The 27,392-nt window shown below is 46.2% G+C and overlaps 2 protein-coding genes across 5 annotated transcripts in view; one reads left to right on the top strand and one right to left on the bottom strand.

Moving 5' to 3' along the window:
• OGN (osteoglycin) overlaps positions 1 to 18,102 on the bottom strand; it is a 36,071-nt gene extending 17,969 nt beyond the window's left edge. Inside the window, exons 1-2 of the mRNA XM_063940711.1 lie at positions 17,999 to 18,102; positions 17,181 to 17,432 (exon numbers count right to left, since the gene is read on the bottom strand). Coding sequence (XP_063796781.1) covers positions 17,181 to 17,354 — 174 coding nt within the window. The 5' untranslated portion in view covers positions 17,355 to 17,432; positions 17,999 to 18,102. The remainder of the gene's footprint in view (positions 1 to 17,180; positions 17,433 to 17,998) is intronic.
• Positions 1 to 27,392, top strand: part of CENPP (centromere protein P) — a 748,246-nt gene that overhangs the window by 157,669 nt on the left and 563,185 nt on the right. The window lies entirely within an intron of this gene.

The following is a 27,392-nucleotide window of genomic DNA, read 5'->3' as shown; positions in this document are numbered from 1 at the left end:
GCACAGCCAGTGCAAAGGTTTGCTGCTTAGGTAGAGGATAGGTTAAACTAAAATCTTTTATATAATGAACTACTGTGTCAGTCTAGCACAGAAGCAATAGCAGCTGGTAGATTCAGAGGTCATAAATTCTGCTATTTATAACTTAATCCGTTATGGCTGTCCTGAGACTTTTAGAAGAATAGGTGTGTGTTTGTCTATGGATACGTTTCTAATGTTTACATTGAAATGTAGGTGAAGTGCGATAAATTGAATGATATAACACAGTGAGGTAAAAAACACTAAACACCCAGATTTTAAAGGTTAACATAAAAGGCATGGTAAATGCCTTTAAAATGTTAGTACATAATCTAATATTGCATGGAATACAGTTGGTTTTAAATATATAATATCGTCCAGATGGTGGCTCTAATTTGTGATACATATGTTTAGTAGATTTCTGAAGTTTTGCATCACTCGGCAGGTCACTTCCGCCGTTATTGCTGCAGTTTCTTGACAAAGCTAACTTTTATTTGTCTAGCTCGTTAACTAGCATCATTTTTGTTACTGACTGGAAAACAATCCTCATTAGCTTCATGGAAGCCTCTACACAGCCAATGGGGCCATCGAACAAGAACCATTAATGAACTGAGGCTGCTATATACCAAGAAATGATATCATATTGAAAACAAATTGTACTATAAAATTATGTACTCAAATTCTGAATAGCTCTTGCCATGCATTTGTTGTTAACCTTTAAAATGTGGGAGGTTTTTTTTTTTTTGTTTTTTTTTGCCCTCTGTAGAATGTGAAATATGGAGATTGTCAGAAGCTCTATATTGCAAAGTTACTGATAAGTGAATCAGTAAGGGAAAAACCAAGTCTAGTGTCATTTTTTTGTTCACTCTGTGCAAGTTAACTAATTTAAAAAGAAATGCGTACTCCCAATGTCCCATTCAATATATTTACTATTGGTTGCAGTTCTGTGAAATATTGAGTTATTTTATTTATTTGTCATTTTATTATATGATTAATATATACTCTACCCTCACGGTTTGGTCTCTTTTCAGCTCTAAAAATACTGATTATGATGCTCCCAACAGAAATGGGCATTTATTCCTAGTGCAGATAGTTTCTGGAATGGAGGAGAGGACAATTACCTTCATTCCGAGTTGATCGCACGTAGCAACTTTTTGCTGCTCGTGCGATCAACTTGACGCCGCCTATGGGGGAGTGTATTTTAGCATAGCAGGGCTGCGATCGCTTGTGCAGCCATGCTATGCTAAAAAAGTTTCCTGCAAAACAAGACCAGGGTCAGACCTACTTACCCTGTGCGACGGATCCAGCGACGAAGGTCCTGGGACTGAGTCAGACACCCGCCCTCCAAACGCCTGCGTTCGGATCTCCACGCCCGGAAAACGGTGAGTATCCACCCCGTAACGCCTCCCCGCTTTCAATCTTCTTGCGATCGCGCCTGCGATCACTTTCTTCTCTCTTCTGGTCGTTGCTGGGCAACGGCGTGCGTGCGCATTGCGGGCGCCGCGCATTCACAGTTCCGACCCGTTCGCACCACAGCGAAGAACTGCTGCGTGCGAACGGGTCGGAATGACCCCCAATGTTTTATCCAATAAGGAGAGTGAACTAGGATCTAGTCTGTTTTATAATATACTTGCTAAAAGGTTAATTTGCATTATTTTGTTTGTATGATAATTGTTTAAAATACTGCACCAGAGGGCACCAGGGTTTATTTGATAAATTTCCATGCCCTGACGTACAGTCAAGGACATATGTCACCCTATAAGATACAAAGGGAGTGTGTGTTTGGATTGGACTTCACCATAAACAGAGTGGAATAGGAGTCAACATTTTTTGGGAAATTATTTAGCGCCATTGCTGTTCACATCATATAGGGCCTGATTCATGTTTGTAAGTAAAGCAAAAAAGCAAGCAACTGGGCAAAACCATGTTTCACTGCAGGTGTGCCCAGTGTAACATGTGCAGAGTTTTAGATTTAGGTAGGGTGTGTTCAAACTTAAATCTCAACTGCAGTGTAAAAGTAAAGCTGTAACATTTGTGAACTACATGCAAAAGCAGCCAGTATTTACCCTACACAGAAAAAATATAAATGTATTTGTTCCCGTTGCATGGCAACATGGTTTGTTCAGACCCAAAGTTACGTGCTTAGATTTGCTTTACTTAGAACATGAGTCAGGCCCATTGTGCCAACATGAAATTACAACAGTTCATACTGTATGCAAAACAATCCCTGTAGCAATAAGATGGCTTCTATCCTTTAGAACACTAGATGGTTCATCAGATCAGGGCCGGTTCTTGCCCTTGCGGCGCCCCGGCTAAAAGTTAGGGGCGTGGCTTAACATGGGGGCGTGGTCAGTCACGCCCCCCATTTGTAGCGCCGCTGAAAAAAAAAAGAAAAAAAAAAAGTATACTTACTGTACCCCGCTCCTGTTTCCAGGCCCTGCAGACCGGCGCCGCTCTTCTCCTCGGATCAATGGGAGAGACGTCAGTCATGACGTCTCTCCCATAGCACAGCATAGGCACTAGAGGTCAATTATGACCCCTAGCGTCTATGCCACAATGCTGTGCGGTGCGCGATGACGTCATCGCGCACCGCACACCAAAGGTCCTCTCCATGAAGGGAAACTAGACGCTTAGCGTCTGATTCCCTTCAGAGCGGGGGAGGACCAGCGCCACGAAGGGAAACCAGACGCGTAGCGTCTGGTTCCCTTCTCACAGTGGGAGGGGGGGCACAGCGGGGGGACACTGCTGGGGCGCACACTGACAGTGGAGGATCTTGCCATGGTGCGGCGCCCTCCGGATGGCGGCGCCCCGGGCAAAAGTTCTGCTTGCCCGTGGCAAGATCCGCCACTGCATCAGATGTAGGAAACCTGTAAAAAGAACAATTTCCTTGTAGTAGTTAAAGCAAGTGTATATAGGGGGTCATTCCGAGTTGATCGCTAGCTGCCGCTTGCTGGTAGCGATCAGTGAAAAAAACGGCTAATCTGCGCATGTGTATGCACCGCAATGCGCACGCGCGTTGTACGGGTATGAAGTCCTTTGTGGTTTTGCACTGGTTCTAGCGACGATTCCAAACGCACAGCCGATCGCAAGGAGATTGACAGGAAGAGGGCGTTTCTTTGTGGCAACTGACCGTTTTCTGGGAGTGTTTGGAAAAACGCAGGCGTGGCCCGGCGTTTGCTGGGCGGGTATCTGACGTCATTACCGTGTCACTCGTCGCAGCAAACAATGCACAGGATAAGTAATTACAGGGCTGGTCTTGTTTTGCACAAAATGTGTTTGCAGGCGCTCTGCTGCACAGGCGTTCGTACTCCTGCAAAGCGAAAATACACTCCCCCGTCGGCGGCGACTATGCGTTTGTACGGCTGCTAAAAACTGCTAGCAAGCGATCAACTCGGAATGACCCCCATAGAGCGTTGCAAGCGTGTGCGTACCAAGGTAAAGATTAGGCTTTAATGGTATTGGTGTTTCCGAGGTTTTATGTAATTCTCCCTCACTGCGCTGATCATGGCTGTAAGCAGGGTTGAGCAAGCAGTGTGACTGCGCAGAGAGCTCTGTGGGTGGCCCTGGCTTCTAGCTAGGAGTGTGCCTGGAACAGCACCCTACAGCTAGGATCACTGCAGCAGTGCCTCCCGGAATGTCCTTTGGGCGCTCCACGGAGGCACCCTGCCATCTGTACAGCCACTTGGATCATCCTCAGGATGCTCCGAGCGTTGCTGCACATGCCTGGTGCTTGGCCCTGTCCCTTCTGCGCAACATTTATGATGTCATGCGCTTAGGGCAGGGCTGGTACAGGGTGGCATGTAAACCTGTTAGGGCGCTGGTGGGGATTGTTTAGTGACAGTAAATATTTGAAGACTATAGAAATGAAGAGAGTAATAATAGTGTAGTTTGTGTGCAGGTGGTGGATGTAATTCAGTATATACTATACTGTGCAACAGAAATAGCTGTGTGAAAGGCTTATCTGGTGATTAGTCCACGTATGCGGCGGGATGTAATGGAGTCTAAGATCGTCGGAAGACTGGGAAACTGGCCGATCGCGGACTTTTTAAAGGGGCAAACACTTACAAGACAAAACCATGCCTTGTAAGTGATTGCCCCTTTTAAAAAAGTCAGATATCGGCCGGCATGCCGCACCTCTGGCGACCTCTGACTCCATTACATCCCGCCGCTGATATCAATATGCGTCTTTGTTTCTCTATTGTAGTGTATTGTAATTTTGTTAACCGTTGTGTTTTGTAGAACATTTTCGAGCTGCGTGCCTGCTACTCCGTGTCTAGACATAGGGCCTGATTCATACCTGATCACTGCTGTGCGTGTTTGCACAATGGGCAATCAGGCCCTAACTGCACAAACACCGCAATGTTCAGGCGCGTTGTACAACAACAAAGGGCATTGCTGGTCAGCAACAGGATGGTGCGAAAAATCAGTTCGCATTGGCGTTCACAAGGTGACTGCCAGGACGAGGCCATTTGTGGGTGGTAACTGACCGTTTACTGTCAGGAAAAACGCAGGCGTGCCCAAGCGTTTTCAGGGAGGCAGTCTGACGTCAGCTCTGGCCTGATCAGCCTGTTCTCATCGCACTGTAGGGGTAAGTCCTGGGCTGCGCAGAGACTGCACACAATGGATTTTTGCAGTTTGGCGTACACATGGGATTGCACACTTGAACGGCGAATTTACACTCCCCCTGGGGGCGGCGACTATCTGAATGCAGGACAGCAAAGTTAGCAGTTCGCAGGTCTGAATCACCCCCATAATCAAGAGAGCGAGCTTGGTGGATATAGTAACATTTACATTACATTGACCACCTAGTTAGTTAATTTAAACATTTCTTGTTTTCATCTAAAACAATGATCAATTCAGACTTATTAATATCTTCAGTTACTCATAAGATCGAGGGGTTTTATGGAATATTTTTACTGCATGTCTCACTTGTGTGTTTTAATGTTTTTATTAAGTGTTTTTACCTTCCGTTCATTATTTTGGGTACATGTTGTGGGCAGCGAGATTGGAAGTGAGGTTAAACTCAAAAGCCTCAGTAACATAATCACTGATGGTTTTTGCAACTGCGCCTGATTAATCGGATACTTAATACAATGTAATACTAAATGACAGTGTTTATTTGATCTAAGTGGACATGTGTGACCTATCCACTAATCATAGTAGAAATGGCTGTTTATCATACATACACAAAAAACAAAAAAAAATTGCAAAACAATACAAGAAGAACCAATTGCAATTATCCTCTGATTGAGGATCAATTAATTAAGAGAATGGGGGGGGGGGGTTGTATAGCCTGATGTACTGGTCCTTATCTGGGAGAAAAACTTAGCCTGTGTAACAGAGGATGGCGTCCCACCTCTCTATATACACATTGGAATGTCCTATGCAAATGGTATTGTGTTGAGCTCGTTGTGTTGTGAGGCATTAATGCTAACGTGCTGCCCTATCGATAAAATAGTGGGTTTTTTTGCATCTTTTACCAATTGGTAAAGACAAGTGGGTATATTCAATTGAGGTCGGATCCATTTCGACATGCATTTGTCGGAATGGATCCGACAAGGGCTATTCAATGCCCATCTCAATTCGACTTTAAAAAAGTCGAATTGAGATGTGGGACCGGAGAGGGGGGAGACGGGGGACAGCCGCGGGAGGACGGGGGACAGCAGGGCTGCAGGAGGATGTGGCACAGCCGCCAGACCTCACGGCAGCGTCCACCCGGCTCCAGGAAGCGGGACCTACTTGCTGGAGCCGGGTGGATGCTGCCGTGAGCGGCGGCTGTGCCACATCCTCGTGCAGTGCTGTGCTGTGCTGTAGCACTGCTGTCCCCCGTCTGCCCGCGGCTCTCCCCTGTCTGCCCGCGGCTCTCCTCCTCTCAGGTCCCTCATCTCAGTTCGACTTTTTTTTAAGTCGGACTGAGATAGTCTGAAACAGGGCCAAAACCTGTCAAATTTGGCCCCGTTTCCCTCAGAAGCATGTGAATCGGGAGCTATACCGCCGATTCACGTACTACTCGACAAGTCGAATTCCCTGACTTGTCGAATAAAAAAAGCTGGGGACTGAATAGGTCGGAACACCTTCCGACCTGAAAAAGTCTAAAACTGCCGTCTTTTTCGACAAGTCGGCAGTTTCGACTTTAAATGAACATACCCCAAGGTCTTCAGAGGGAATAAGGCTACAAACCTACTATGAAGTGTTGCAAGAACTTTTCTCTATCGTCCTAGTGGATGCTGGGGTTCCTGAAAGGACCATGGGGAATAGCGGCTCCGCAGGAGACAGGGCACAAAAAGTAAAGCTTTAGGATCAGGTGGTGTGCACTGGCTCCTCCCCCTATGACCCTCCTCCAAGCCTCAGTTAGATTTTTGTGCCCGGCCGAGAAGGGTGCAATCTAGGTGGCTCTCCTAAAGAGCTGCTTAGAAAAGTTTAGCTTAGGTTTTTTATTTTACAGTGAGTCCTGCTGGCAACAGGATCATTGCAACGAGGGACTTAGGGGAGAAGAAGTGAACTCACCTGCGTGCAGGATGGATTGGCTTCTTTGGCTACTGGACATTAGCTCCAGAGGGACGATCACAGGTACAGCCTGGATGGTCACCGGAGCCTCGCCGCCGGCCCCCTTGCAGATGCTGAAAAGAGAAGAAGGTCCAGAATCGGCGGCAGAAGACTCCTCAGTCTTCTTAAGGTAGCGCACAGCACTGCAGCTGTGCGCCATTGCTCTCAGCACACTTCACACGGCAGTCACTGAGGGTGCAGGGCGCTGGGAGGGGGGCGCCCTGGGAGGCAATGTAAACCTATTTTTTGGCAAAAAATACCTCACATATAGCCTCCGGGGGCTATATGGAGATATTTAACCCCTGCCAGAATCCGTTGAAGAGCGGGAGACGAGCCCGCCGAAAAAGGGGCGGGGCCTATCTCCTCAGCACACAGCGCCATTTTCCCTCACAGAAAGGCTGGAGGGAAGGCTCCCAGGCTCTCCCCTGCACTGCACTACAGAAACAGGGTTAAAACAGAGAGGGGGGGCACTAATTTGGCGTTAGAAATATATAAAAAGATTCTATAAGGGAAAACACTTATATAAGGTTGTCCCTATATAATTATAGCGTTTTTTGGTGTGTGCTGGCAAACTCTCCCTCTGTCTCTCCAAAGGGCTAGTGGGTCCTGTCCTCTATCAGAGCATTCCCTGTGTGTGTGCTGTGTGTCGGTACGTGTGTGTCGACATGTATGAGGACGATGTTGGTGAGGAGGCGGAGCAATTGCCTGTAATGGTGATGTCACTCTCTAGGGAGTCGACACCGGAATGGATGGCTTATTTAGGGAATTACGTGATAATGTCAACACGCTGCAAGGTCGGTTGACGACATGAGACGGCCGACAAACAATTAGTACCGGTCCAGACGTCTCAAAAACACCGTCAGGGGTTTTAAAACGCCCGTTTACCTTAGTCGGTCGACACAGACACAGACACGGACACTGAATCCAGTGTCGACGGTGAATAAACAAACGTATTCCTTATTAGGGCCACACGTTAAGGGCAATGAAGGAGGTGTTACATATTTCTGATACTACAAGTACCACAAAAGAGGGTATTATGTGGGATGTGAAAAAACTACCTGTAGTTTTTCCTGAATCAGATAAATTAAATGAAGTGTGTGATGATGCGTGGGTTCCCCCCGATAGAAAATTATTGGCGGTATACCCTTTCCCGACAGAAGTTAGGGCGCGTTGGGAAACACCCCTTAGGGTGGATAAGGCGCTCACACGCTTATCAAAACAAGTGGCGGTACCGTCTATAGATAGGGCCGTCCTCAAGGAGCCAGCTGACAGGAGGCTGGAAAATATCATATAAAAGTATATACACACATACTGGTGTTATACTGCGACCAGCGATCGCCTCAGCCTGGATGTGCAGAGCTGGGGTGGCTTGGTCGGATTCCCTGACTAAAAATATTGATACCCTTGACAGGGACAGTATTTTATTGACTATAGAGCATTTAAAGGATGCATTTCTATATATGCGAGATGCACAGAGGGATATTTGCACTCTGGCATCAAGAGTAAGTGCGATGTCCATATCTGCCAGAAGATGTTTATGGACACGACAGTGGTCAGGTGATGCAGATTCCAAACGGCACAAAGGTGTATTGCCGTAGAAAGGAAGAGGAGTTATTTGGGGTCGGTCCATCGGACCTGGTGGCCACGGCAACTGCTGGAAAATCCACCGTTTTTACCCTAAGTCACATCTCTGCAGAAAAAGACACCGTCTTTTCAGCCTCAGTCCTTTCGTCCCTATAAGAGTCATATTTGCCCAGGGATAGAGGAAAGAGAAGAAGACTGCAGCAGGCAGCCCATTCCCAGGAACAGAAGCCTTCCACCGCTTCTGCCAAGCTCTCAGCATGACGCTGGGACCGTACAGGACCCCTGGATCCTACAAGTAGTATCCCAGGGGTACAGATTGGAATGTCGAAACGTTTCCCCCTCGCAGGCTCCTGAAGTCTGCTTTACCAAGGTATCCCTCCGACAAGGAGGCAGTATGGGAAAAAATTCACAAGCTGTATTCCCAGCAGGTGATAATCAAATTACCCCTCCTACAACAAGGAAAGGGGTATTATTCCACACTATATTGTGGTACTGAAGCCAGAAGGCTAGGTGAGACCTATTCTAAATCTAAAAAAAAAAAAAAAAAAAATTTGAACACTTACAAAGGTTCAAATCAAGATGGAGTCACTCAGAGCAGTGATAACGAACCAGGAAGAAGGGGACTATATAGTGTCCCAGGACATCAGGGATGCTTACCTCCATGTCCCAAATTTGACCTTCTCACTAAGGGTACCTCAGGTTCGTGGTATAGAACTGTCACTGTCAGTTTCAGACGCTGCCGTTTGGATTGTCCACGGCACCCCGGGTCTTTACCAAGGTAATGGCCGAAATGATGATTCTTCTTCGAAGAAAAGGCGTCTTAATTACCCCTTACTTGGACGATCTCCTGATAAGGGCAAAGTCCAGGGAACAGTTGGAGGTCGGAGTAGCACTATCTCGGATACTGCTACAACAGCACGGATGGATTCTAAATATTCCAAAATCGCAGCTGATCCTGACGACACGTCTGCTGTGCCTAGGGATGATTCTGGACACAGTCCAGAAAAAGGTGTTTCTCCCGGAAGAGAAAGCCAGGGAGTTATCCGAGCTAGTCAAGAACCTCCTAAAACCAGGAAAAGTGTCAGTGCATCATTGCACAAGGGTCCTGGTAAAAATGGTGGCTTCCTACGAAGAAATTCCATTCGGCAGATTTCACGCAAGAACTTTTCAGTGGGATCTGCTGGACAAATGGTCCGGATCGCATCTTCAGATGCATCAGCGGATAACCCTATATCCAAGGACAAGGGTGTCTCTCCTGTGGTGGTTACAGAGTGCTCATCTTCTAGAGGGCCGCAGATTCGGCATTCAGGATTGGATGCTGGTGACCACGGAGGCCAGCCCGAGAGGCTGGGGAGCAGTCACACAAGGAAAAAATTTCCAGGGAGTGTGATCAAGTCTGGAGACTTTTCTCCACATAAATATACTGGAGCTAAGGGTAAATTTATAATGCTCTAAGCTTAGCAAGACCTCTGCTTCAAGGTCAGCCGGTATTGATCCAGTGGGAAAAACATCACGGCAGTCGCCCACGTAAACAGACAGGGCGGCACAAGAAGCAGGAGGGCAATGGCAAAAACTGCAAGGACTTTTCGCTGGGCGGAAAATCATGTGATAGCACTGTCAGCAGTGTTTCATTCCGGGAGTGGAAACTGGGAAGCAGACTTCCTCAGCAGGCACGACCTCCACCCGGGAGAGTGGAAACTTCATCGGGAAGTTTTTCCACATGATTGTGAACCGTTGGGAAATACCAAAGGTGGACATGATGGCGTCCCGTCTGAACAAAAAACGGGACAGGTATTGTGCCTGGTCAAGAGACCCTCAGGCAATAGCTGTGGACGTTCTGGTAACACCGTGGGTGTACCAGTCGGTGTATGGGTTCCCTCCTCTGCTTCTCATACCTAAGGTACTGAGAATTATAAGACGTAGAGGAGTAAGAACTATACTCATGGCTCCGGATTGGCCAAGAAGGACTTGGTACCCGGAACTTCAAGAGATGCTCACAGAGGACTTATGGCCTCTGCCGCTAAGAAGGGACTTGCTTCAGCAAGTACCATGTCTGTTCCAAGACTTACCGCAGCTGCGTTTGACGGCATGGCGGTGGAACGCCGGATCCTAAGGGAAAAAGGCATTCCGGAAGAGGTCATTCCTACCCTGGTCAAAGCCAGGAAGGAGGTGACCGCACAACATTATCACCACATGTGGCGGAAATATGTTGCGTGGTGTGAGGCCAGGAAGGCCCCACGAAGAAATTTCAACTCGGTCGATTCCTGCATTTCCTGCAAACAGGAGTGTCTATGGGCCTCAAATTGGGGCCCATTAAGGTTCAAATTTCGGCCCTGTCGATTTTCTTCCAGAAAGAATTGGCTTCAGTTCCTGAAGTCCAGAAGTTTGTCAAGGGAGTATTGCATATACAACCCCCTTTTGTGCCTCCAGTGGCACTGTGGGATCTCAACGTAGTTCTGGGATTCCTCAAATCACATTGGTTTAAAACCAGTCAAATCTGTGGATTTGAAGCATCTCACATGAAAAGTGACCATGCTCTTGGCTCTGGCCTGGGCCAGGCGAGTGTCAAATTGGTGGGTTTTTTTCTCAAAAAAGCCCATATCTATTTGTCCATTCGGACAGGGCAGAGCTGCGGACTCGTCCCCAGTTCTCTCCCTAAGGTGGTGTCAGTGTTTCACCTGAACCAGCTTATTGTGGTGCCTTGCGCCTACTAGGGACTTGGAGGACTCCAAGTTGCTGGATGTTGTCAGGGCCCTGAAAGTATAGGTTCCAGGACGGCTGGAGTCAGGAAAACTGACTTGCTGTTATCCTGTATGCACCCAACAAACTGGGTGCTCTTGCTTCTAAGCAGACTATTGCTAGTTGGATGTGTAATACAATTCAGCTTGCACATTCTGTGGCAGGCCTGCCACAGCCAAAATATGTAAATGCCCATTCCACAAGGAAGGTGGGCTCATCTTGGGCGGCTGCCCGAGGGGTCTCGGCTTTACAACTTTGCCGAGCGGCTATTTAGTCAGGGGCAAACACGTTTGTAAAATCCTACAAATTTGATACCCTGGCTAAGGAGGACCTGGAGTTCTCTCATTCGGTGCTGCAGAGTCATCCGCACTCTCCCGCCCGTTTGGGAGCTTTGGTATAATCCCCATGGTCCTTTCAGGAACCCCAGCTTCCACTAGGACGATAGAGAAAATAAGAATTTACTTACCGATAATTCTATTTCTCGGAGTCCGTAGTGGATGCTGGGCGCCCATCCCAAGTGCGGATTATCTGCATTACTTGTACATAGTTACAAAAATCGGGTTATTATTGTTGTGAGCCATCTTTTCAGAGGCTCCGCTGTATCATACTGTTAACTGGGTTCAGATCACAGGTTGTACAGTGTGATTGGTGTGGCTGGTATGAGTCTTACCCGGGATTCAAAATCCTTCCTTATTGTGTACGCTCGTCCGGGCACAGTATCCTAACTGAGGCTTGGAGGAGGGTCATAGGGGGAGGAGCCAGTGCACACCACCTGATCCTAAAGCTTTACTTTTTGTGCCCTGTCTCCTGCGGAGCCGCTATTCCCCATGGTCCTTTCAGGAACCCCAGCATCCACTACGGACTCCGAGAAATAGAATTATCGGTAAGTAAATTCTTATTTTTTAACTCAATAGCAACATTTTAAATGGGCCCCCAATGTTTCCAGAACCCTTCTCACTTACCTTATTAACCCACCTCTTCCACCTCTGCTGTACCCTTTTGGACCTTTACTTCTTGCTTAATGGGGATGTATCAAACTTGGAGTAAGGCCAGGTACACATGTGCACAACCGGCAATCGTGCCAATGGTCGGGGCGATTTCCCTTCACCCTGGACCATAGCAGATTGCCAGTACACATTACCCAATATAATGAACGATGGAACGACATTAGGTGATATGCACGATTTGTAGTTCCTATACTAGAAATCATGCCAATATCGGCCTAATGTGTATCCGGCCTTAGATAATGTGGAGAAAGATAAAGTACTACTAATCAGTCAGCTCCTAACTGTCATGTTACAGGCTGTATGAAAAATGACAGTTATAAGCTGATTGGTTGGTACTTTTACCTCTCTCCGCTTTATCTCTCGCCAAGTTTTGATAAATGTTCCCCTTAGAGATCACTAGAGTTCCTTTCGCTTCTGAGCAGAATTGCGATGTCAGCAGTCACACAGATGGAAGCTCATTAAACTTCCTGCTCACCACGGACACTGCAGATTGGAGCTGGGCCCAGAGCGTTCTTGTCCACTCTTCTGGAATTTCTGGGGTATTCCAGAATTTGAGGTTGTTATTTCTGTTCCCAGGAGAGTGGGTAATCTTCTTGCATCTCATCACTTCAGTGAAGTAACATAGCTACATAGTGGATGAGGGGGTGTGATGACGCATTTTGCTATGACTTGCTTCGCCGCCACCCACCTCCACCTTCCGCCACAACTGGTGTGATTCCGGGAATTGAGGGACACTATCCTGAGGAAAAGGGCTGTGATGTTGTTCCTGAACCAACCCCAGGGAGCATATCAATGAAACATCTATGGCCCAGTAGTAGGGATGGGTCATCTCTGTCCTGATGTTAAAGATAGGGAATTGTGCAATATAGGGAACTTCTCCCGGATTTTCTAAACCTCCATGCCATTTTCTATCTACTTTTTTGCGCATATAAGGCCTGATTAGGAGATGAGGCATTAGAACAGCCACTGCTTGGTGCACAACTGCTGTGCTAAAATATCTAATGCCAGCATCTGTGATCCAAGTCAGCATTTGATACACTGCATGAACACTGCATTGCGACCGTCGTCACAAACAGAGATCTGCACATGCGCAGTTCAGATCCATCGCATACACAGATCTAAAACCATTTCAAATGTAGGCATATTGTCAGGTTGGCATACATCTCTGAATCCGACTCAGAGTTAATTCTGTGTACAGATGTGACATAGGGGGTTATTCAGAGATGGATGCAGATCTTCCGCAGCAAGATCTGCGTCCATCAGTTTACATGCTGGGGGCCGTCCAGCACAGGGCAAGGCCGCCCAGCATGTGTGTGGCAACGCCTCACGATGCATTTGCAGTTTCGATTTGAGGTCGGCTGCTGCCTTGAGCCTGACTGCTCTGGCAAGCGGACCAGCACCATTTTTTTCTCGGCGCGGCTGTGCGTGACACGGCACAGCTGCCCCAAAAAAGTGTTCCAGACATGCCTGCGTTGTCTGGACCACGCCCATGAAACGCTGTATCGACGCCCCCCTGATGCCCACCGCTGTCAATCACCTTGCGGCTGCATCCTTCCACCTTGCAGGTGCATGGTGAAGGGTCAAACAATGCATGCGCAGATCCTCTGGATGCGGCTGCTGTGTGCAAACGCACGGCTGTGTTCAGGTTAGAGTAACCCCCAGAATTGCCGCTGTGTGTGTACGCATCGCTGCAGTGATTATGTGCACTGTGCTGCGACTAGTTGCAGCATGCATATGCTTAATACTTCCCTAAGTGGATGCGTACGCACATACCCATGGACATTCGTGGGCACACTATTTGCGACAAACGAGTTGCGTTTACCGCGACTTGTTTGCAAGATGAACAGTGTCACATCTGTACATGATGGACCAGGTACACAATTGCAGATAAATAATTCTGCTTATGTGACTGCAGAAACAAACCATCCATTATCCAGAGTAATCTTGCCTTGAAAAGGGCAGCTATTGACGTTACAGAATGTGCTAGAAAGGGCTGCAGTGCTCCATTGTAAATGACTTCAAATCTGTGTAATAATAAAATGTTGGTGTACTAAAATTAATTTTACCAAAACTCAAACGTTTTTACTACCGTTTAAAACTAATTTACACATTTTAGGATTACAAACTGAAGTGGTTTAGAATATAGATAAATTAATATTAATTCTCTAGCTAAGAATAATGTACAGCAGTTCATTTCAGTACCCTGCTGTGAAGTGGTTAATAAAATTTAAGGCTGGTAATGAGGAATGTTAATTTAATGTTCTGGTGCCTTGAGGCTCTAAATCTTGAAAGCATGGGATTGCCCTAATGTCCTTTCTGCAGGTTTTCTTAAGTACCTCTCCCTGAAACTCCAAGAGATTCCTGTGTTTGACTTTACAACATGTTTGACCATAGGCCCAGTTCAGTGTTACATTTAATATAACAAACCTTGTACAGAAATAGAATTGTGTTGTTTGCTCTGCAAACAGTTGACAAGAATGGCAGTTCTATCCATTGTGCATAAATACTGTAATTATCTGAGCACATACTGCAACACAGTGCATACATACATACATACATACATACATACATACATACATATATACATACATACATACATACCTCACCCCACCGCACGTCACTGATAGATAGATAGATACATACATACATACATACATACATACATACCTCACCCCACCGCACGTCACTGATAGATAGATAGATACATACATACATACATACATACCTCACCCCACCGCACGTCACTGATAGATACATACATACATACATACATACATACATACATACATACCCCACCGCACGTCACTGATAGATAGATACATACATACATACATACATACATACATATATACATACATACATACATACCTCACCCCACCGCACGTCACAGATAGATAGATAGATACATACATACATACATACATACATACCTCACCCCACCGCACGTCACTGATAGATACATACATACATACATACATACATACCTCACCCCACCGCACGTCACTGATAGATACATACATACATACATACATACATACATATATACATACATACATACATACCTCACCCCACCGCACGTCACTGATAGATAGATAGATACATACATACATACATACATACATACATACCTCACCCCACCGCACGTCACTGATAGATACATACATACATACATACATACATACATACATACCTCACCCCACCGCACGTCACTGATAGATACATACATACATACATACATACATACATATATACATACATACCTCACCCCACCGCACGTCACTGATAGATACATACATACATACATACATACCTCACCCCACCGCACGTCACTGATAGATAGATACATACATACATACATACATACATACCTCACCCCACCGCACGTCACTGATAGATACATACATACATACATACATACATACATACATACCTCACCCCACCGCACGTCACTGATAGATACATACATACATACATACATACATACATACATACATACCTCACCCCACCGCACGTCACTGATAGATAGATAGATACATACATACATACATACATACATACCTCACCCCACCGCACGTCACTGATAGATACATACATACATACATACATACATACATACCTCACCCCACCGCACGTCACTGATAGATACATACATACATACATACATACCTCACCCCACCGCACGTCACTGATAGATACATACATACATACATACATACATACATACCTCACCCCACCGCACGTCACTGATAGATAGATACATACATACATACATACATACATACATACCTCACCCCACCGCACGTCACTGATAGATACATACATACATACATACATACATACATACCTCACCCCACCGCACGTCACTGATAGATACATACATACATACATACATACATACCTCACCCCACCGCACGTCACTGATAGATACATACATACATACATACATATATACATACATACATACATACCTCACCCCACCGCACGTCACTGATAGATACATACATACATACATACATACATACCTCACCCCACCGCACGTCACTGATAGATACATACATACATACATACATACCTCACCCCACCGCACGTCACTGATAGATAGATAGATACATACATACATACATACCTCACCCCACCGCACGTCACTGATAGATACATACATACATACATACATACATACATACATACATACATACCTCACCCCACCGCACGTCACTGATAGATACATACATACATACATACATACATACATACCTCACCCCACCGCACGTCACTGATAGATACATACATACATACATACATACCTCACCCCACCGCACGTCACTGATAGATACATAGATACATACATACATACATACATACATACCTCACCCCACCGCACGTCACTGATAGATACATACATACATACATACATACATACATACATACCTCACCCCACCGCACGTCACTGATAGATACATACATACATACATACATACATACATACATACATACCTCACCCCACCGCACGTCACTGATAGATAGATACATACATACATACATACATACATACATACATACCTCACCCCACCGCACGTCACTGATAGATACATACATACATACATACATACATACCTCACCCCACCGCACGTCACTGATAGATAGATACATACATACATACATACATACATACATACATACATACATACCTCACCCCACCGCACGTCACTGATAGATACATACATACATACATACATACATACATACCTCACCCCACCGCACGTCACTGATAGATACATACATACATACATACATACATACCTCACCCCACCGCACGTCACTGATAGATAGATACATACATACATACATACATACATACCTCACCCCACCGCACGTCACTGATAGATACATACATACATACATACATACATACATAGTTGTCTATGAGTGTCTTCCATTTTTGCAGAATCACAGATGCCATTATTTTGTCAAATGTGCATCATCTATTGCTATCTGCCTCTCTGCCCTTTGATGTCACAGAAGAACAATATATAAAAATAATATTTTGTGCTGTAAATACATTTATCACAGCTCACTGTAGTAGATAGAGCAGGACTTATAAAGTAATGCTAGTTCAGTAGGTACACATGATGAGCTTATTATATTGTGCTTAGTAATCACAGCAAAGGGGTGGTTCTCCAGCTGCTGGACTACAACTTCTAATAGGCACTGCCAGCCTATCACTTAAGATCCGAAGTCGTTTATCCCTACAATGACTTATTATGATATAAAATACATATTTGCAGGTACCTCATTAGCTGCTGCATCCTGAGCATACTGTTCAAAATGCTGCTTAAACAGCATTCCCTCAAACATATCGTCCGCATCATACTCATAAACGGCTTCTTGCTGTGCAGGAGGTGCGGACTGTATGAGAGGCAGAAGCAGGATCACGGTGCACCACATACGCGTTGTCTGTTTCATTGCTTCCCCTGAAGGCGATCTCTGAGGTCGCTGCTTTCCTCCTAGAAAGTTTTCTTGGGCAATATCCTTTATCAGTGCCTGGAAGAGAACTGCATATTATAACAATAGTGAGAGACTACATGACTTGCTGGCAGGGACTGAGCAAGCTCAGACCATTGGGGGGATTATGGTTAACCCTTTAGGATGGTTGTAGAATTGGGACACTGCTCATGAAGCAAAAATGTGATTGAATCCAAATAATAATCCGAGTACTGATTCCTATTGCTTTGTTTTACGACATGTGTTAAGCATTGGCTGGATTACATTCTGGAATTTCCTAGATGTTAGTATTGGCCAAAAAATAAAAAAATAATGATAACTATTTGGCTCATGTGAAACATTTGTGATGTTGCTGTCCTCTGTTCTAGTGATGGAGCAGACTGGCAGACAATTGGTTAACTTCACAAGTAAAGAAAATAATCTCACTATACTGCTGCCTTCTTAACTCCTGTAAATGGAAAATTACTGTATACATACACAGGAGCATAGACCGTGATGGCAGCGGCTCTCCCTTGAAGTATTTATTATACATTTAAATTGTACTGTGCAAGTCGTGAATAAACGTTCATCTGTGCAATAGGAGATAAGTTTAATAAGCATCCTACCTTATTTTCTGTGGACTTCTGATGTCCTCATCAGGTTCATGTGACTAGGTGCAGAGTGCAGATGTGGATTATCTCCAGTCGGTGCAATGGAACAGTTAGCAGACGGATGACATGGGGCATTGGTATGAAGGAGGCTGTTCCAGCCTTCTCATGCCTCAGGCTATAAGTTTATATTCCAAAGCAGGGGGCAATGCAACTGACAGGTCAAACAAATCTTAAGGGGTTTCTTTAATGTCTTTATGGTTTATGCGGTTGTGGATACATACAGTATACTCTATGGCTGTCAGAGGGAGACATTAGTTATGATTCCTTACAGGATTACAATGTTTCTAGTTGAATGATCATCTATCTTTCCTAATATCCAGTACATAAAAATGTTTTTTACATATATCTCTATATATCTCTCTATATATATATATATATATAATTTGTGCAAGCGGCACAGAATGTATGCCTTAATAATCTAAAAGTGATATATAAAAGTACTTATGAAAAAATATACAACTATTTCTTATTGTTGCTGAATGTTATAACAGCATTAGGCGGTTACGTCAGTATTTAGAGGGGCATTTACTAAGCAGTGATAAGAGTGGAGAAGTGAGGCAGTGGAGAAGTTGCCCCATCAACCAATCAGCAGCTCTGTATAATTTTATAGTATGCAAATTATAGATGTTACTTCAGTGCTGATTGGTTGCCATGGGCAACTTCTCCACTCTTATCACTGCTTAGTGAATGTCCCCTATAGTCTTGTATTGTACTTATTTCATTGATTTCAGAAACAGTTCTATCATGCGATGCATCCTTTGCTTGGTAACATTTTTATATGTTTAGCATGAATTGGATCCTGCACAACATTTCTACTGGTATTGTTCTTCTGCTCAACGGGAGGTTTCTGTCCCCCTGAGCTCACCTTAGGACACCTGCATCATGGTTTGACAGGTGTGATGTCCCAGACAAACTCCCCACCTACCACTGTCCCCAGAGCGGAGATATGCTTGTATTATGATTATTTCTCTAACGTCCTAAGTGGATGCTGGGACTCCGTAAGGACCATGGGGAATAGCGGCTCCGCAGGAGACTGGGAACAACTAAGAAAGCTTTAGGACTAACTGGTGTGCACTGGCTCCTCCCACTATGACCCTCCTCCAGACCTCAGATTTCTGTGCCCGGCCGAGCTGGATGCACACTAGGGGCTCTCCTGAGCTCCTAGAGAGAAAGTATATTTTAGGTTTTTTATTTTACAGTGAGATCTGCTGGCAACAGACTCACTGCAGCGAGGGACTAAGGGGAGAAGAAGCGAACCTACCTAACTGGTGGTAGCTTGGGCTTCTTAGGCTACTGGACACCATTAGCTCCAGAGGGATCGACCGCATGGAACCGGCCATTGATGTTCGGTACCGGAGCCGCGCCGCCGGCCCCCTTACAGAGCCAGAAGCAAGAAGAGTCCGGAAAATCGGCGGCAGAAGACATCAGTCTTCACCAAGGTAGCGCACAGCACTGCAGCTGTGCACCATTGCTCCTCATACACACTTCACACTCCGGTCACTGAGGGTGCAGGGCGCTGGGGAGCAGGCGCCCTGAGCAGCAATAAAAACACCTTGGCTGGCAAATATATCACAATATATAGCCCCAGAGGCTATATATGTGATAAATACCCCTGCCAGAATTCATTAAAAAGCGGGAGAAAAGTCAGACGAAAAAGGGGCGGAGCTATCTCCCTCAGCACACTGGCGCCATTTCTCCCTCACAGCTCCGCTGGAAGGAAGCTCCCTGGCTCTCCCCTGCAGTCTACACTACAGAAAGGGTAAAAAAGAGAGGGGGGGCACTAAATTTAGGCGCAATATACATATAGCAGCTATAAGGGGATATAATTTAGTTAATCCCTGTATTATATAGCGCTCTGGTGTGTGCTGGTATACTCTCTCTCTGTCTCCCCAAAGGGCTTTGTGGGGTCCTGTCTCCTGTCAGAGCATTCCCTGTGTGTGTGCGGTGTGTCGGTACGGCTGTGTCGACATGTTTGATGAGGAGACTTATGTGGAGGCGGAGCAAATGCCTGTAAATGTGTTGTCACCCCCTGCGGGGCAGACACCTGAGTGGATGGACTTGTGGAAGGAATTACGTGAAAGTGTCGACTCCTTACATAAAAAATTTGATGACATGCCAAATGTGGGACAGCCGGCTTCTCAGCTCGTGCCTGCCCAGACGTCTCAAAGGCCATCAGGGGCTCTAAAACGCCCGCTACCTCAGATGGCAGACACAGATGTCGACACGGATACTGATGTTATGTCCAGTAGGGCCACTCGTTACATGATTGAGGCAATGAAAAATGTTTTACACATTTCTGATGTGACCCCAGGTACCACAAAAAAGGGTATTATGTTTGGAGAGAAAAAACTCCCAGTAGTTTTTCCCCCTTCTGAAGAATTAAATGAAGTGTGTTAAGTAGCGTGGGCTTGCCCAGATAAAAAATTGGTAATTTCTAAAAAGTTACTAATGGCATACCCTTTCCCGCCAGAGGATAGGTCACGTTGGGAAACACCCCCTAAGGTGGATAAAGCGCTTATACGCTTATCAAAAAAGGTGGCACTACCGTCTCCGGATACGGCCGCCCTGAAGGAGCCTGCTGATAGAAAGCAGGAGGCTCTCCTGAAGGCTATATATACACACACTGGTATTATACTGAGACCAGCTATTGCTTCAGCATGGATGTGCAGTGCTGCTGCTGCATGGTCAGATTCCCTGTCAGAAAACATTGACAAATCAGTGGGCTCGCTCACAAGTAGATCCCTGGATCCTTCAAGTGGTATCTCAGGGGTACAGGCTGGAATTCGAGACATTTTTCCCCCACACATATATAAAAAAATTCAAGTTCAAGATGGAATCGCTCAGGGCGGTTATTGCAAGCCTGGAAGAGGGGGATTACATGGTATCACTGGACATCAAGGATGCTTACCTGCATGTCCCCATTTACCATCCTCACCAGGAGTACCTCAGATTTGTTGTACAGGATTGTCATTACCAATTCCAGACGCTGCCGTTCGGCCTGTCCACAGCACCGAGGGTATTTACCAAGGTAATGGCCGAAATGATGATACTCCTTCGAAAAAAGGGAGTTTTAATTATCCCATACTTGGACGATCTCCTGATAAAGGCGAGGTCCAGAGAGCAGTTGTTGGTCGGGGTAGCACTATCTCGGGAAGTGCTACAACAGCACGGCTGGATTCTAAACATTCCAAAGTCACAGCTGGTTCCTGCGACACGTCTACTGTTCCTGGGGATGATTCTGGACACAGTCCAGAAAAAAGTGTTTCTCCCAGAGGAAAAAGCCAAGGAGCTGTCATCTCTAGTCAGAGGCCTCCTGAAACCAAAACAGGTGTCGGTGCGTCACTGCACGCGAGTCCAGGGAAAGATGGTAGCTTCCTACGAAGCAATTCCATTTGGCAGGTTCAATGCCAGAACCTTTCAGTGGGACCTGTTGGACCAATGGTCCGGATCGCATCTTCAAATGCATCGGCTGATAACCCTGTCTCCACGGACCAGGGTGTCTCTGCTGTGGTGGCTGCAGAGTGCTCATCTCAGAGAGGGCCACAGATTCGGCATACAGGACTGGGTCCTGGTGACCACGGATGCCAGCCTTCGAGGCTGGGGGGCAGTCACACAGGGAAGAAACTTCCAAGAACTATGGTCAAGTCAGGAGACTTCCCTGCACATAAATTTTCTGGAACTAAGGGCCATTTACAATGCCCTAAGTCAGGCAAAACCCCTGCTTCAAAACCAGCCAGTACTGATCCAGTCAGACAACATCACGGTGGTCGCCCATGTAAACCGACAGGGCGGCACGAGAAGCAGGACGGCGATGGCAGAAGCCACAAGGATTCTCCGATGGGCGGAAAATCACGTGTTAGCACTGTCAGCAGTGTTCATTCCGGGAGTGGACAACTGGGAAGCAGACTTCCTCAGCAGGCACGACCTCCACCCGGGAGAGTAGGGACTTCATCCAGAAGTCTTCCAAATGATTGTAAACCGTTGGGAAAGGCCACAGGTGGACATGATGGCGTCCCGCCTAAACAAAAAGCTAGAAAAGTATTGCGCCAGGTCAAGAGACCCGCAGGCGATAGCTGTGGACGCTCTAGTGACACCGTGGGTGTACCGGTCGGTTTATGTGTTCCCTCCTCTTCCTCTCATACCAAAGGTACTGAGGATAATAAGGAGAAGAGGAGTAAGAACCATACTCATTGTTCTGGATTGGCCAAGAAGGGCTTGGTACCCGGAACTTCAAGAAATGATCTCAGAGGACCCATGGCCTCTGCCGCTCAGACAGGACCTGCTACAGCAGGGGCCCTGTCTGTTCCAAGACTTACCGCGGCTGCGTTTGACGGCATGGCGGTTGAACACCGGATCCTGAAGGAAAAGGGCATTCCGGAGGAAGTCATTCCTACGCTGATTAAAGCTAGGAAAAAAGTAACCGCAAACCATTATCACCGCATATGGCGGAAATATGTTGCGTGGTGTGAGGCCAGGAATGCCCCAACGGAAGAATTTCAGCTGGGTCGTTTCCTGCACTTTCTACAGTCAGGGGTGACTATGGGCCTAAAATTGGGTTCCATTAAGGTCCAGATTTCGGCAGTATCGATTTTCTTCCAGAGAGAACTGGCTTCACTGCCTGAAGTTCAAACGTTTGTTAAGGGAGTGCTGCATATCCAGCCCCCTTTTGTGCCTCCAGTGGCACCTTGGGATCTCAACGTGGTGTTGAATTTCCTAAAGTCACATTGGTTTGAGCCACTTAAGACCGTGGATTTGAAATATCTCACGTGGAAAGTGGTCATGTTGTTGGCCTTGGCTTCGGCCAGGCGTGTATCAGAATTGGCGGCTTTGTCATGTAAAAGCCCTTATCTGAATTTCCATATGGATAGGGCAGAATTGAGGACTCGTCCCCAGTTTCTCCCAAAGGTGGTATCAGCTTTTCACTTGAACCAACCTATTGTTGTGCATGCGGCTACTAGGGACTTGGAGGACTCCAAGTTGCTGGACGTAGTCAGGGCCTTGAAAATGTATGTTTCCAGGACGGCTGGAGTCAGGAAGACTGACTCGCTATTTATCCTGTATGCACCCAACAAACTGGGTGCTCCTGCTTCGAAGCAGACTGTTGCTCGCTGGATCTGTAGCACCATTCAGCTTGCGCATTCGGTGGCTGGCCTGCCACAGCCTAAATCTGTAAAAGCCCATTCCACGAGGAAGGTGGGCTCTTCTTGGGCGGCTGCCCGAGGGGTCTCGGCTTTACAACTTTGCCGAGCAGCTACTTGGTCAGGAGCAAATACGTTTGTAAAATTCTACAAATTTGATACCCTGGCTGAGGAGGACCTTGAGTTCTCTCATTCGGTGCTGCAGAGTCATCCGCACTCTCCCACCCGTTTGGGAGCTTTGGTATAATCCCCATGGTCCTTACGGAGTCCCAGCATCCACTTAGGACGTTAGAAAAAATAAGATTTTACTCACCGGTAAATCTATTTCTCGTAGTCCGTAGTGGATGCTGGGCACCCGTCCCAAGTGCGGACTGTCTGCAATGCTTGTATATAGTTATTGTTAACAAAAGGGTTATTGTTGAGCCATCTGTTGAGAGGCTCTGTTATGTTCATACTGTTAACTGGGTATAATATCACGAGTTATACGGTGTGATTGGTGTGGCTGGTATGAGTCTTACCCGGGATTCAAAATCCTTCCTTATTGTGTCAGCTCTTCCGGGCACAGTATCCTAACTGAGGTCTGGAGGAGGGCCATAGTGGGAGGAGCCAGTGCACACCAGTTAGTCCTAAAGCTTTCTTAGTTGTGCCCAGTCTCCTGCGGAGCCGCTATTCCCCATGGTCCTTACGGAGTCCCAGCATCCACTACGGACTACGAGAAATAGATTTACCGGTGAGTAAAATCTTATTTTTCCATGTTTTGGTGCTCCAGCAATAGCCGTTTATTAAACAGAATAAAATCATCCTTCATTGATGAATACTCATCTGGGTCCAGAAGCTTTATCCTAAACTGTAACTTTCACCATGGTTCTTGACAGGTGACAAGTTCTTGCTGTACAATTGAGTGTAATGGAATCCGGCAGCGATGCAGACTGACATGGCATGCAGCGCTGCATTCACATTACGGTCCCGCTACAGTGCGCTAGTATATGCAGCAAGGCTGTAGCAGGACACATCTGTATATAGAACCAGTGACTAATTAGTGGCCACATGTGCCTAGGCTGATAATGATAAAGTACTGTGGTGATGTGTAGCTGTGGTCAGTGCAATGTGAACATATACTGTACTGTTATTTCTCAATCTCATTCCTCAGGACCTCAAACATCACAGTGCCCAGGCCACCCGGCAGGTGCACAGGTGTTTTACCAACATTTTAAAGATCCACAGCACAGGTCACCTGTAAACATGAACTGTGTCGAGTTCTGAGGACCGAGTTAAAGAACGACTGATGTACAGTACACTATCAGCCCCAATAGAAAAATTGCAGAAATTTTGTGAGGAAAATATGCTTTTGATGTATGCCCAACTGTGCCCTGCTAGGTTACTGGTTGTTATTATTATGCTGTCATTATTATAGGTCTATATGTACATTGAGGTCTCGGTCTGTAGTCCCAACCACCCCATTGTTATGCAGCTCCTGGCTGCTGAGCATAGTGTACTGGCATTGTATGAAAAGTAGCATTATGCAGTAACATTGTAGCACAATATTTGGGTTCGGTATAAATTACCGGTGTTTGAGGTGCCGGCAGTCACATGACTGACAGCGGCATCACGAGATTGAAGATCCCGATATCGGCGAGGTTAAGTATTTGTACCCTCCTCTACCCTAACCCTCCAAGGGTGATGGCTAGGGCTAACCCGTTGAGGGTGGCGGCTAGGGATAACCCTTGGAGGGTGTCAGCTAGGGCTGACCTTCCCTCCAAGTGCCTATCCCTAACCCCCCCAGCCCTAAACCAAACCCTGATACTTACCTTCAGGATGTCAGCTGTTAGTGTACCTGTGCCGAGCTGTTGAGTGGAGTCGGGATACCTGCGCCGAGCTGTTGAGTGGTGTCGGGATTCCGGCGTCGGTTACATGACCACCAGCATCCTTCCCGCCCAATGCTGAGCGCATCCCCCATATTTACACCATAATTATCTCATTAATTTGTAGAGCTGCAGTTTGGAGAAGTTGCAATAAATATCAGTCTAGTAACATTGTTTTAAGGAGCATTTCAGAATGACTGGACTAATACATGGGCATCCAGCACCAAATGACAAGAAGATTTACCATATTTACCATCTGTAGAGTTTGTGCAAACTGAAGTCTCAAATAACCCTAAAATGTTCCCAGCAACAAGTAGCAAGGTCACGGTGTTCAAAGAGGAAATATGAGCTGAGAGCAGGGGCTGCCGCGCTAAATCCTTCAAAATGTCAGTAAAAAGAACTGCATTCAGCCCACCCTGGGATGTGCATGCTGTCACGATCCGGGTATCTGGACGCCATTTCTTACCCATCAGATGCCTCCTAAGGCTGGCTCAGCGCTCCAGGACCGGATCCCATCTGTTATCCTGATGTGTACATTCCTGTCACTCTGGGACGCTGTCACAGTAAACGCCATATTACACCTGGCATGGCGTCTCCCGCGGCCTCCGCCGCCGTCCCTGAACTTCTGCATGCAGAGTGTCTGAGTGGCGATTACGTCAGCCGCGGCCTCCGCTGTGTCCGCGTGGTTGGATGTGCATCTGTCAGCCTGGCGCCTCCTGTCTCCGGTGGCCGGCGCCGCCATTACTGTTTTCATTACCACATGGATTACAAACCAAACTTCCCTCCAAGTGTCTGCATGGGCGCAGCCATCTTGGATTCTGTCAGCTGATCATTTCCACCAATCTGTTCTCAGTATTGATAATCTGCATAATTGCCTAGCCAATCCCTTCCTTGCTGCGGGTATAAATACACTGTGCCTGGGCAAGGAAGGCGTCAGTGCTTTGGTTGTCAAACCTAGTTCCTGTTTGTCTCTCTCCTGTGATTGTCTTCCAGGTTCCAGCTCCTGTCTCAAGACTTCCACCATAGAGACCCGCACCAGCATTCCACCTGCGGTGTAGCCTGACTCTCCAATCCATTGTGGATTCATCTGTTTCCAGCTACAACATTACCTGCTTCCAGCTCAGCTTCCAGCAGAGTACAGCTTCCCTTAAAGGGCCGGTGTCCTTTCTACACTTTACCACTCTCCACCGGTATTATTATTTCTCCGCTCTCAAGTTCTACATTTCAGTTCATATTTCATCGCTCCCAAGTTCATTTATTATTTAACTGGTTCCAGCCAGTATCCACTCCGTGCTAACAACAGTCTGGTTCCAGCCAGTATCCACAGCAGCTGTTTTATCTTCAGCAACCCAGCTTTTCCTGGAACACCAGCTGGCACAATCCTGGGTTATCTCCATTGCTACAGTCGGGCCTGGTAAGGACTTTCCATCTAGAAGATCATAAGAACTATCTCACACTACCAGTGCCCTGTGGCTCCTGCCATCCTGTAGAACCCAGGAACTGTATTTATTCTTTGCTGACTTTTACGTTTTCTTTTACTGCTGCTGTGTTGCGGAGTTGTCATAATAAACATCATTGACTTTTATCCAAGTTGTCGTGGTCACGCCTTCGGGCAGTTATTATTCATGTTACTTACATGTCCAGGGGTCTGATACAACCTCCCAGGTTCCGGTACATCTCAGCCCCTACAACTGAGGCTGCCTCCCGTCAGCTCAGGCCCTCAGTTGTGACACATAGTAATCGATTAAGAGATCAACTCCTACCTGCCGCTTTAACAGCACAGCAGCTGCAGTGACCCATGCAAATACAAAATAAACAGGAAAACACATCTTTACGTAGATGTAATCAAAGAGTTTATGGGCGGGATGTAATGAAGTCCGAACTCAGTGGCCGTACAGGATGCTAGCTGAACTCGAACATTTTGGTTAAAGGGGCAATTATTTACAAGGCATGGTTTAGCCTTATAAATGATTTCCTCTTTAAAAAAAAGTTTGAGTTCGGCTGACATCCCACATGGCCCCCGAACTCGAACTTCATTACATCCCGCCTAATATATGTATATTGATATTATAATATGCATTACTAGATCTTTATTCGTAATAGTCATAGTAATCATACAGGTTACAAGACGGTCAGTCACCAGCAATTATCAAATTCTGAGCCCCTGTTTGGTGTTATCTTTCTCGAATACAGTTGGTGTCCTTGCTCACAGGTCTTGTTTAAAGCTGGCATCAATGGACTCCTTAGACAACTGTGATTTAAAAAAAAAAAAGTAACTGTCATTGATAAATGCATGGCTTCTACAGGACATTATAAGGGGTTTGGTATGGTATGCCGACAAGAACATTG

This window comes from Pseudophryne corroboree, chromosome 9, assembly GCF_028390025.1.
Source record: "Pseudophryne corroboree isolate aPseCor3 chromosome 9, aPseCor3.hap2, whole genome shotgun sequence".
NCBI classification, from domain to species: Eukaryota; Metazoa; Chordata; class Amphibia; order Anura; family Myobatrachidae; genus Pseudophryne; species Pseudophryne corroboree.
Note: the sequence above shows the minus strand (reverse complement) of the source record. Positions and strands in the feature narration are given on the sequence as shown.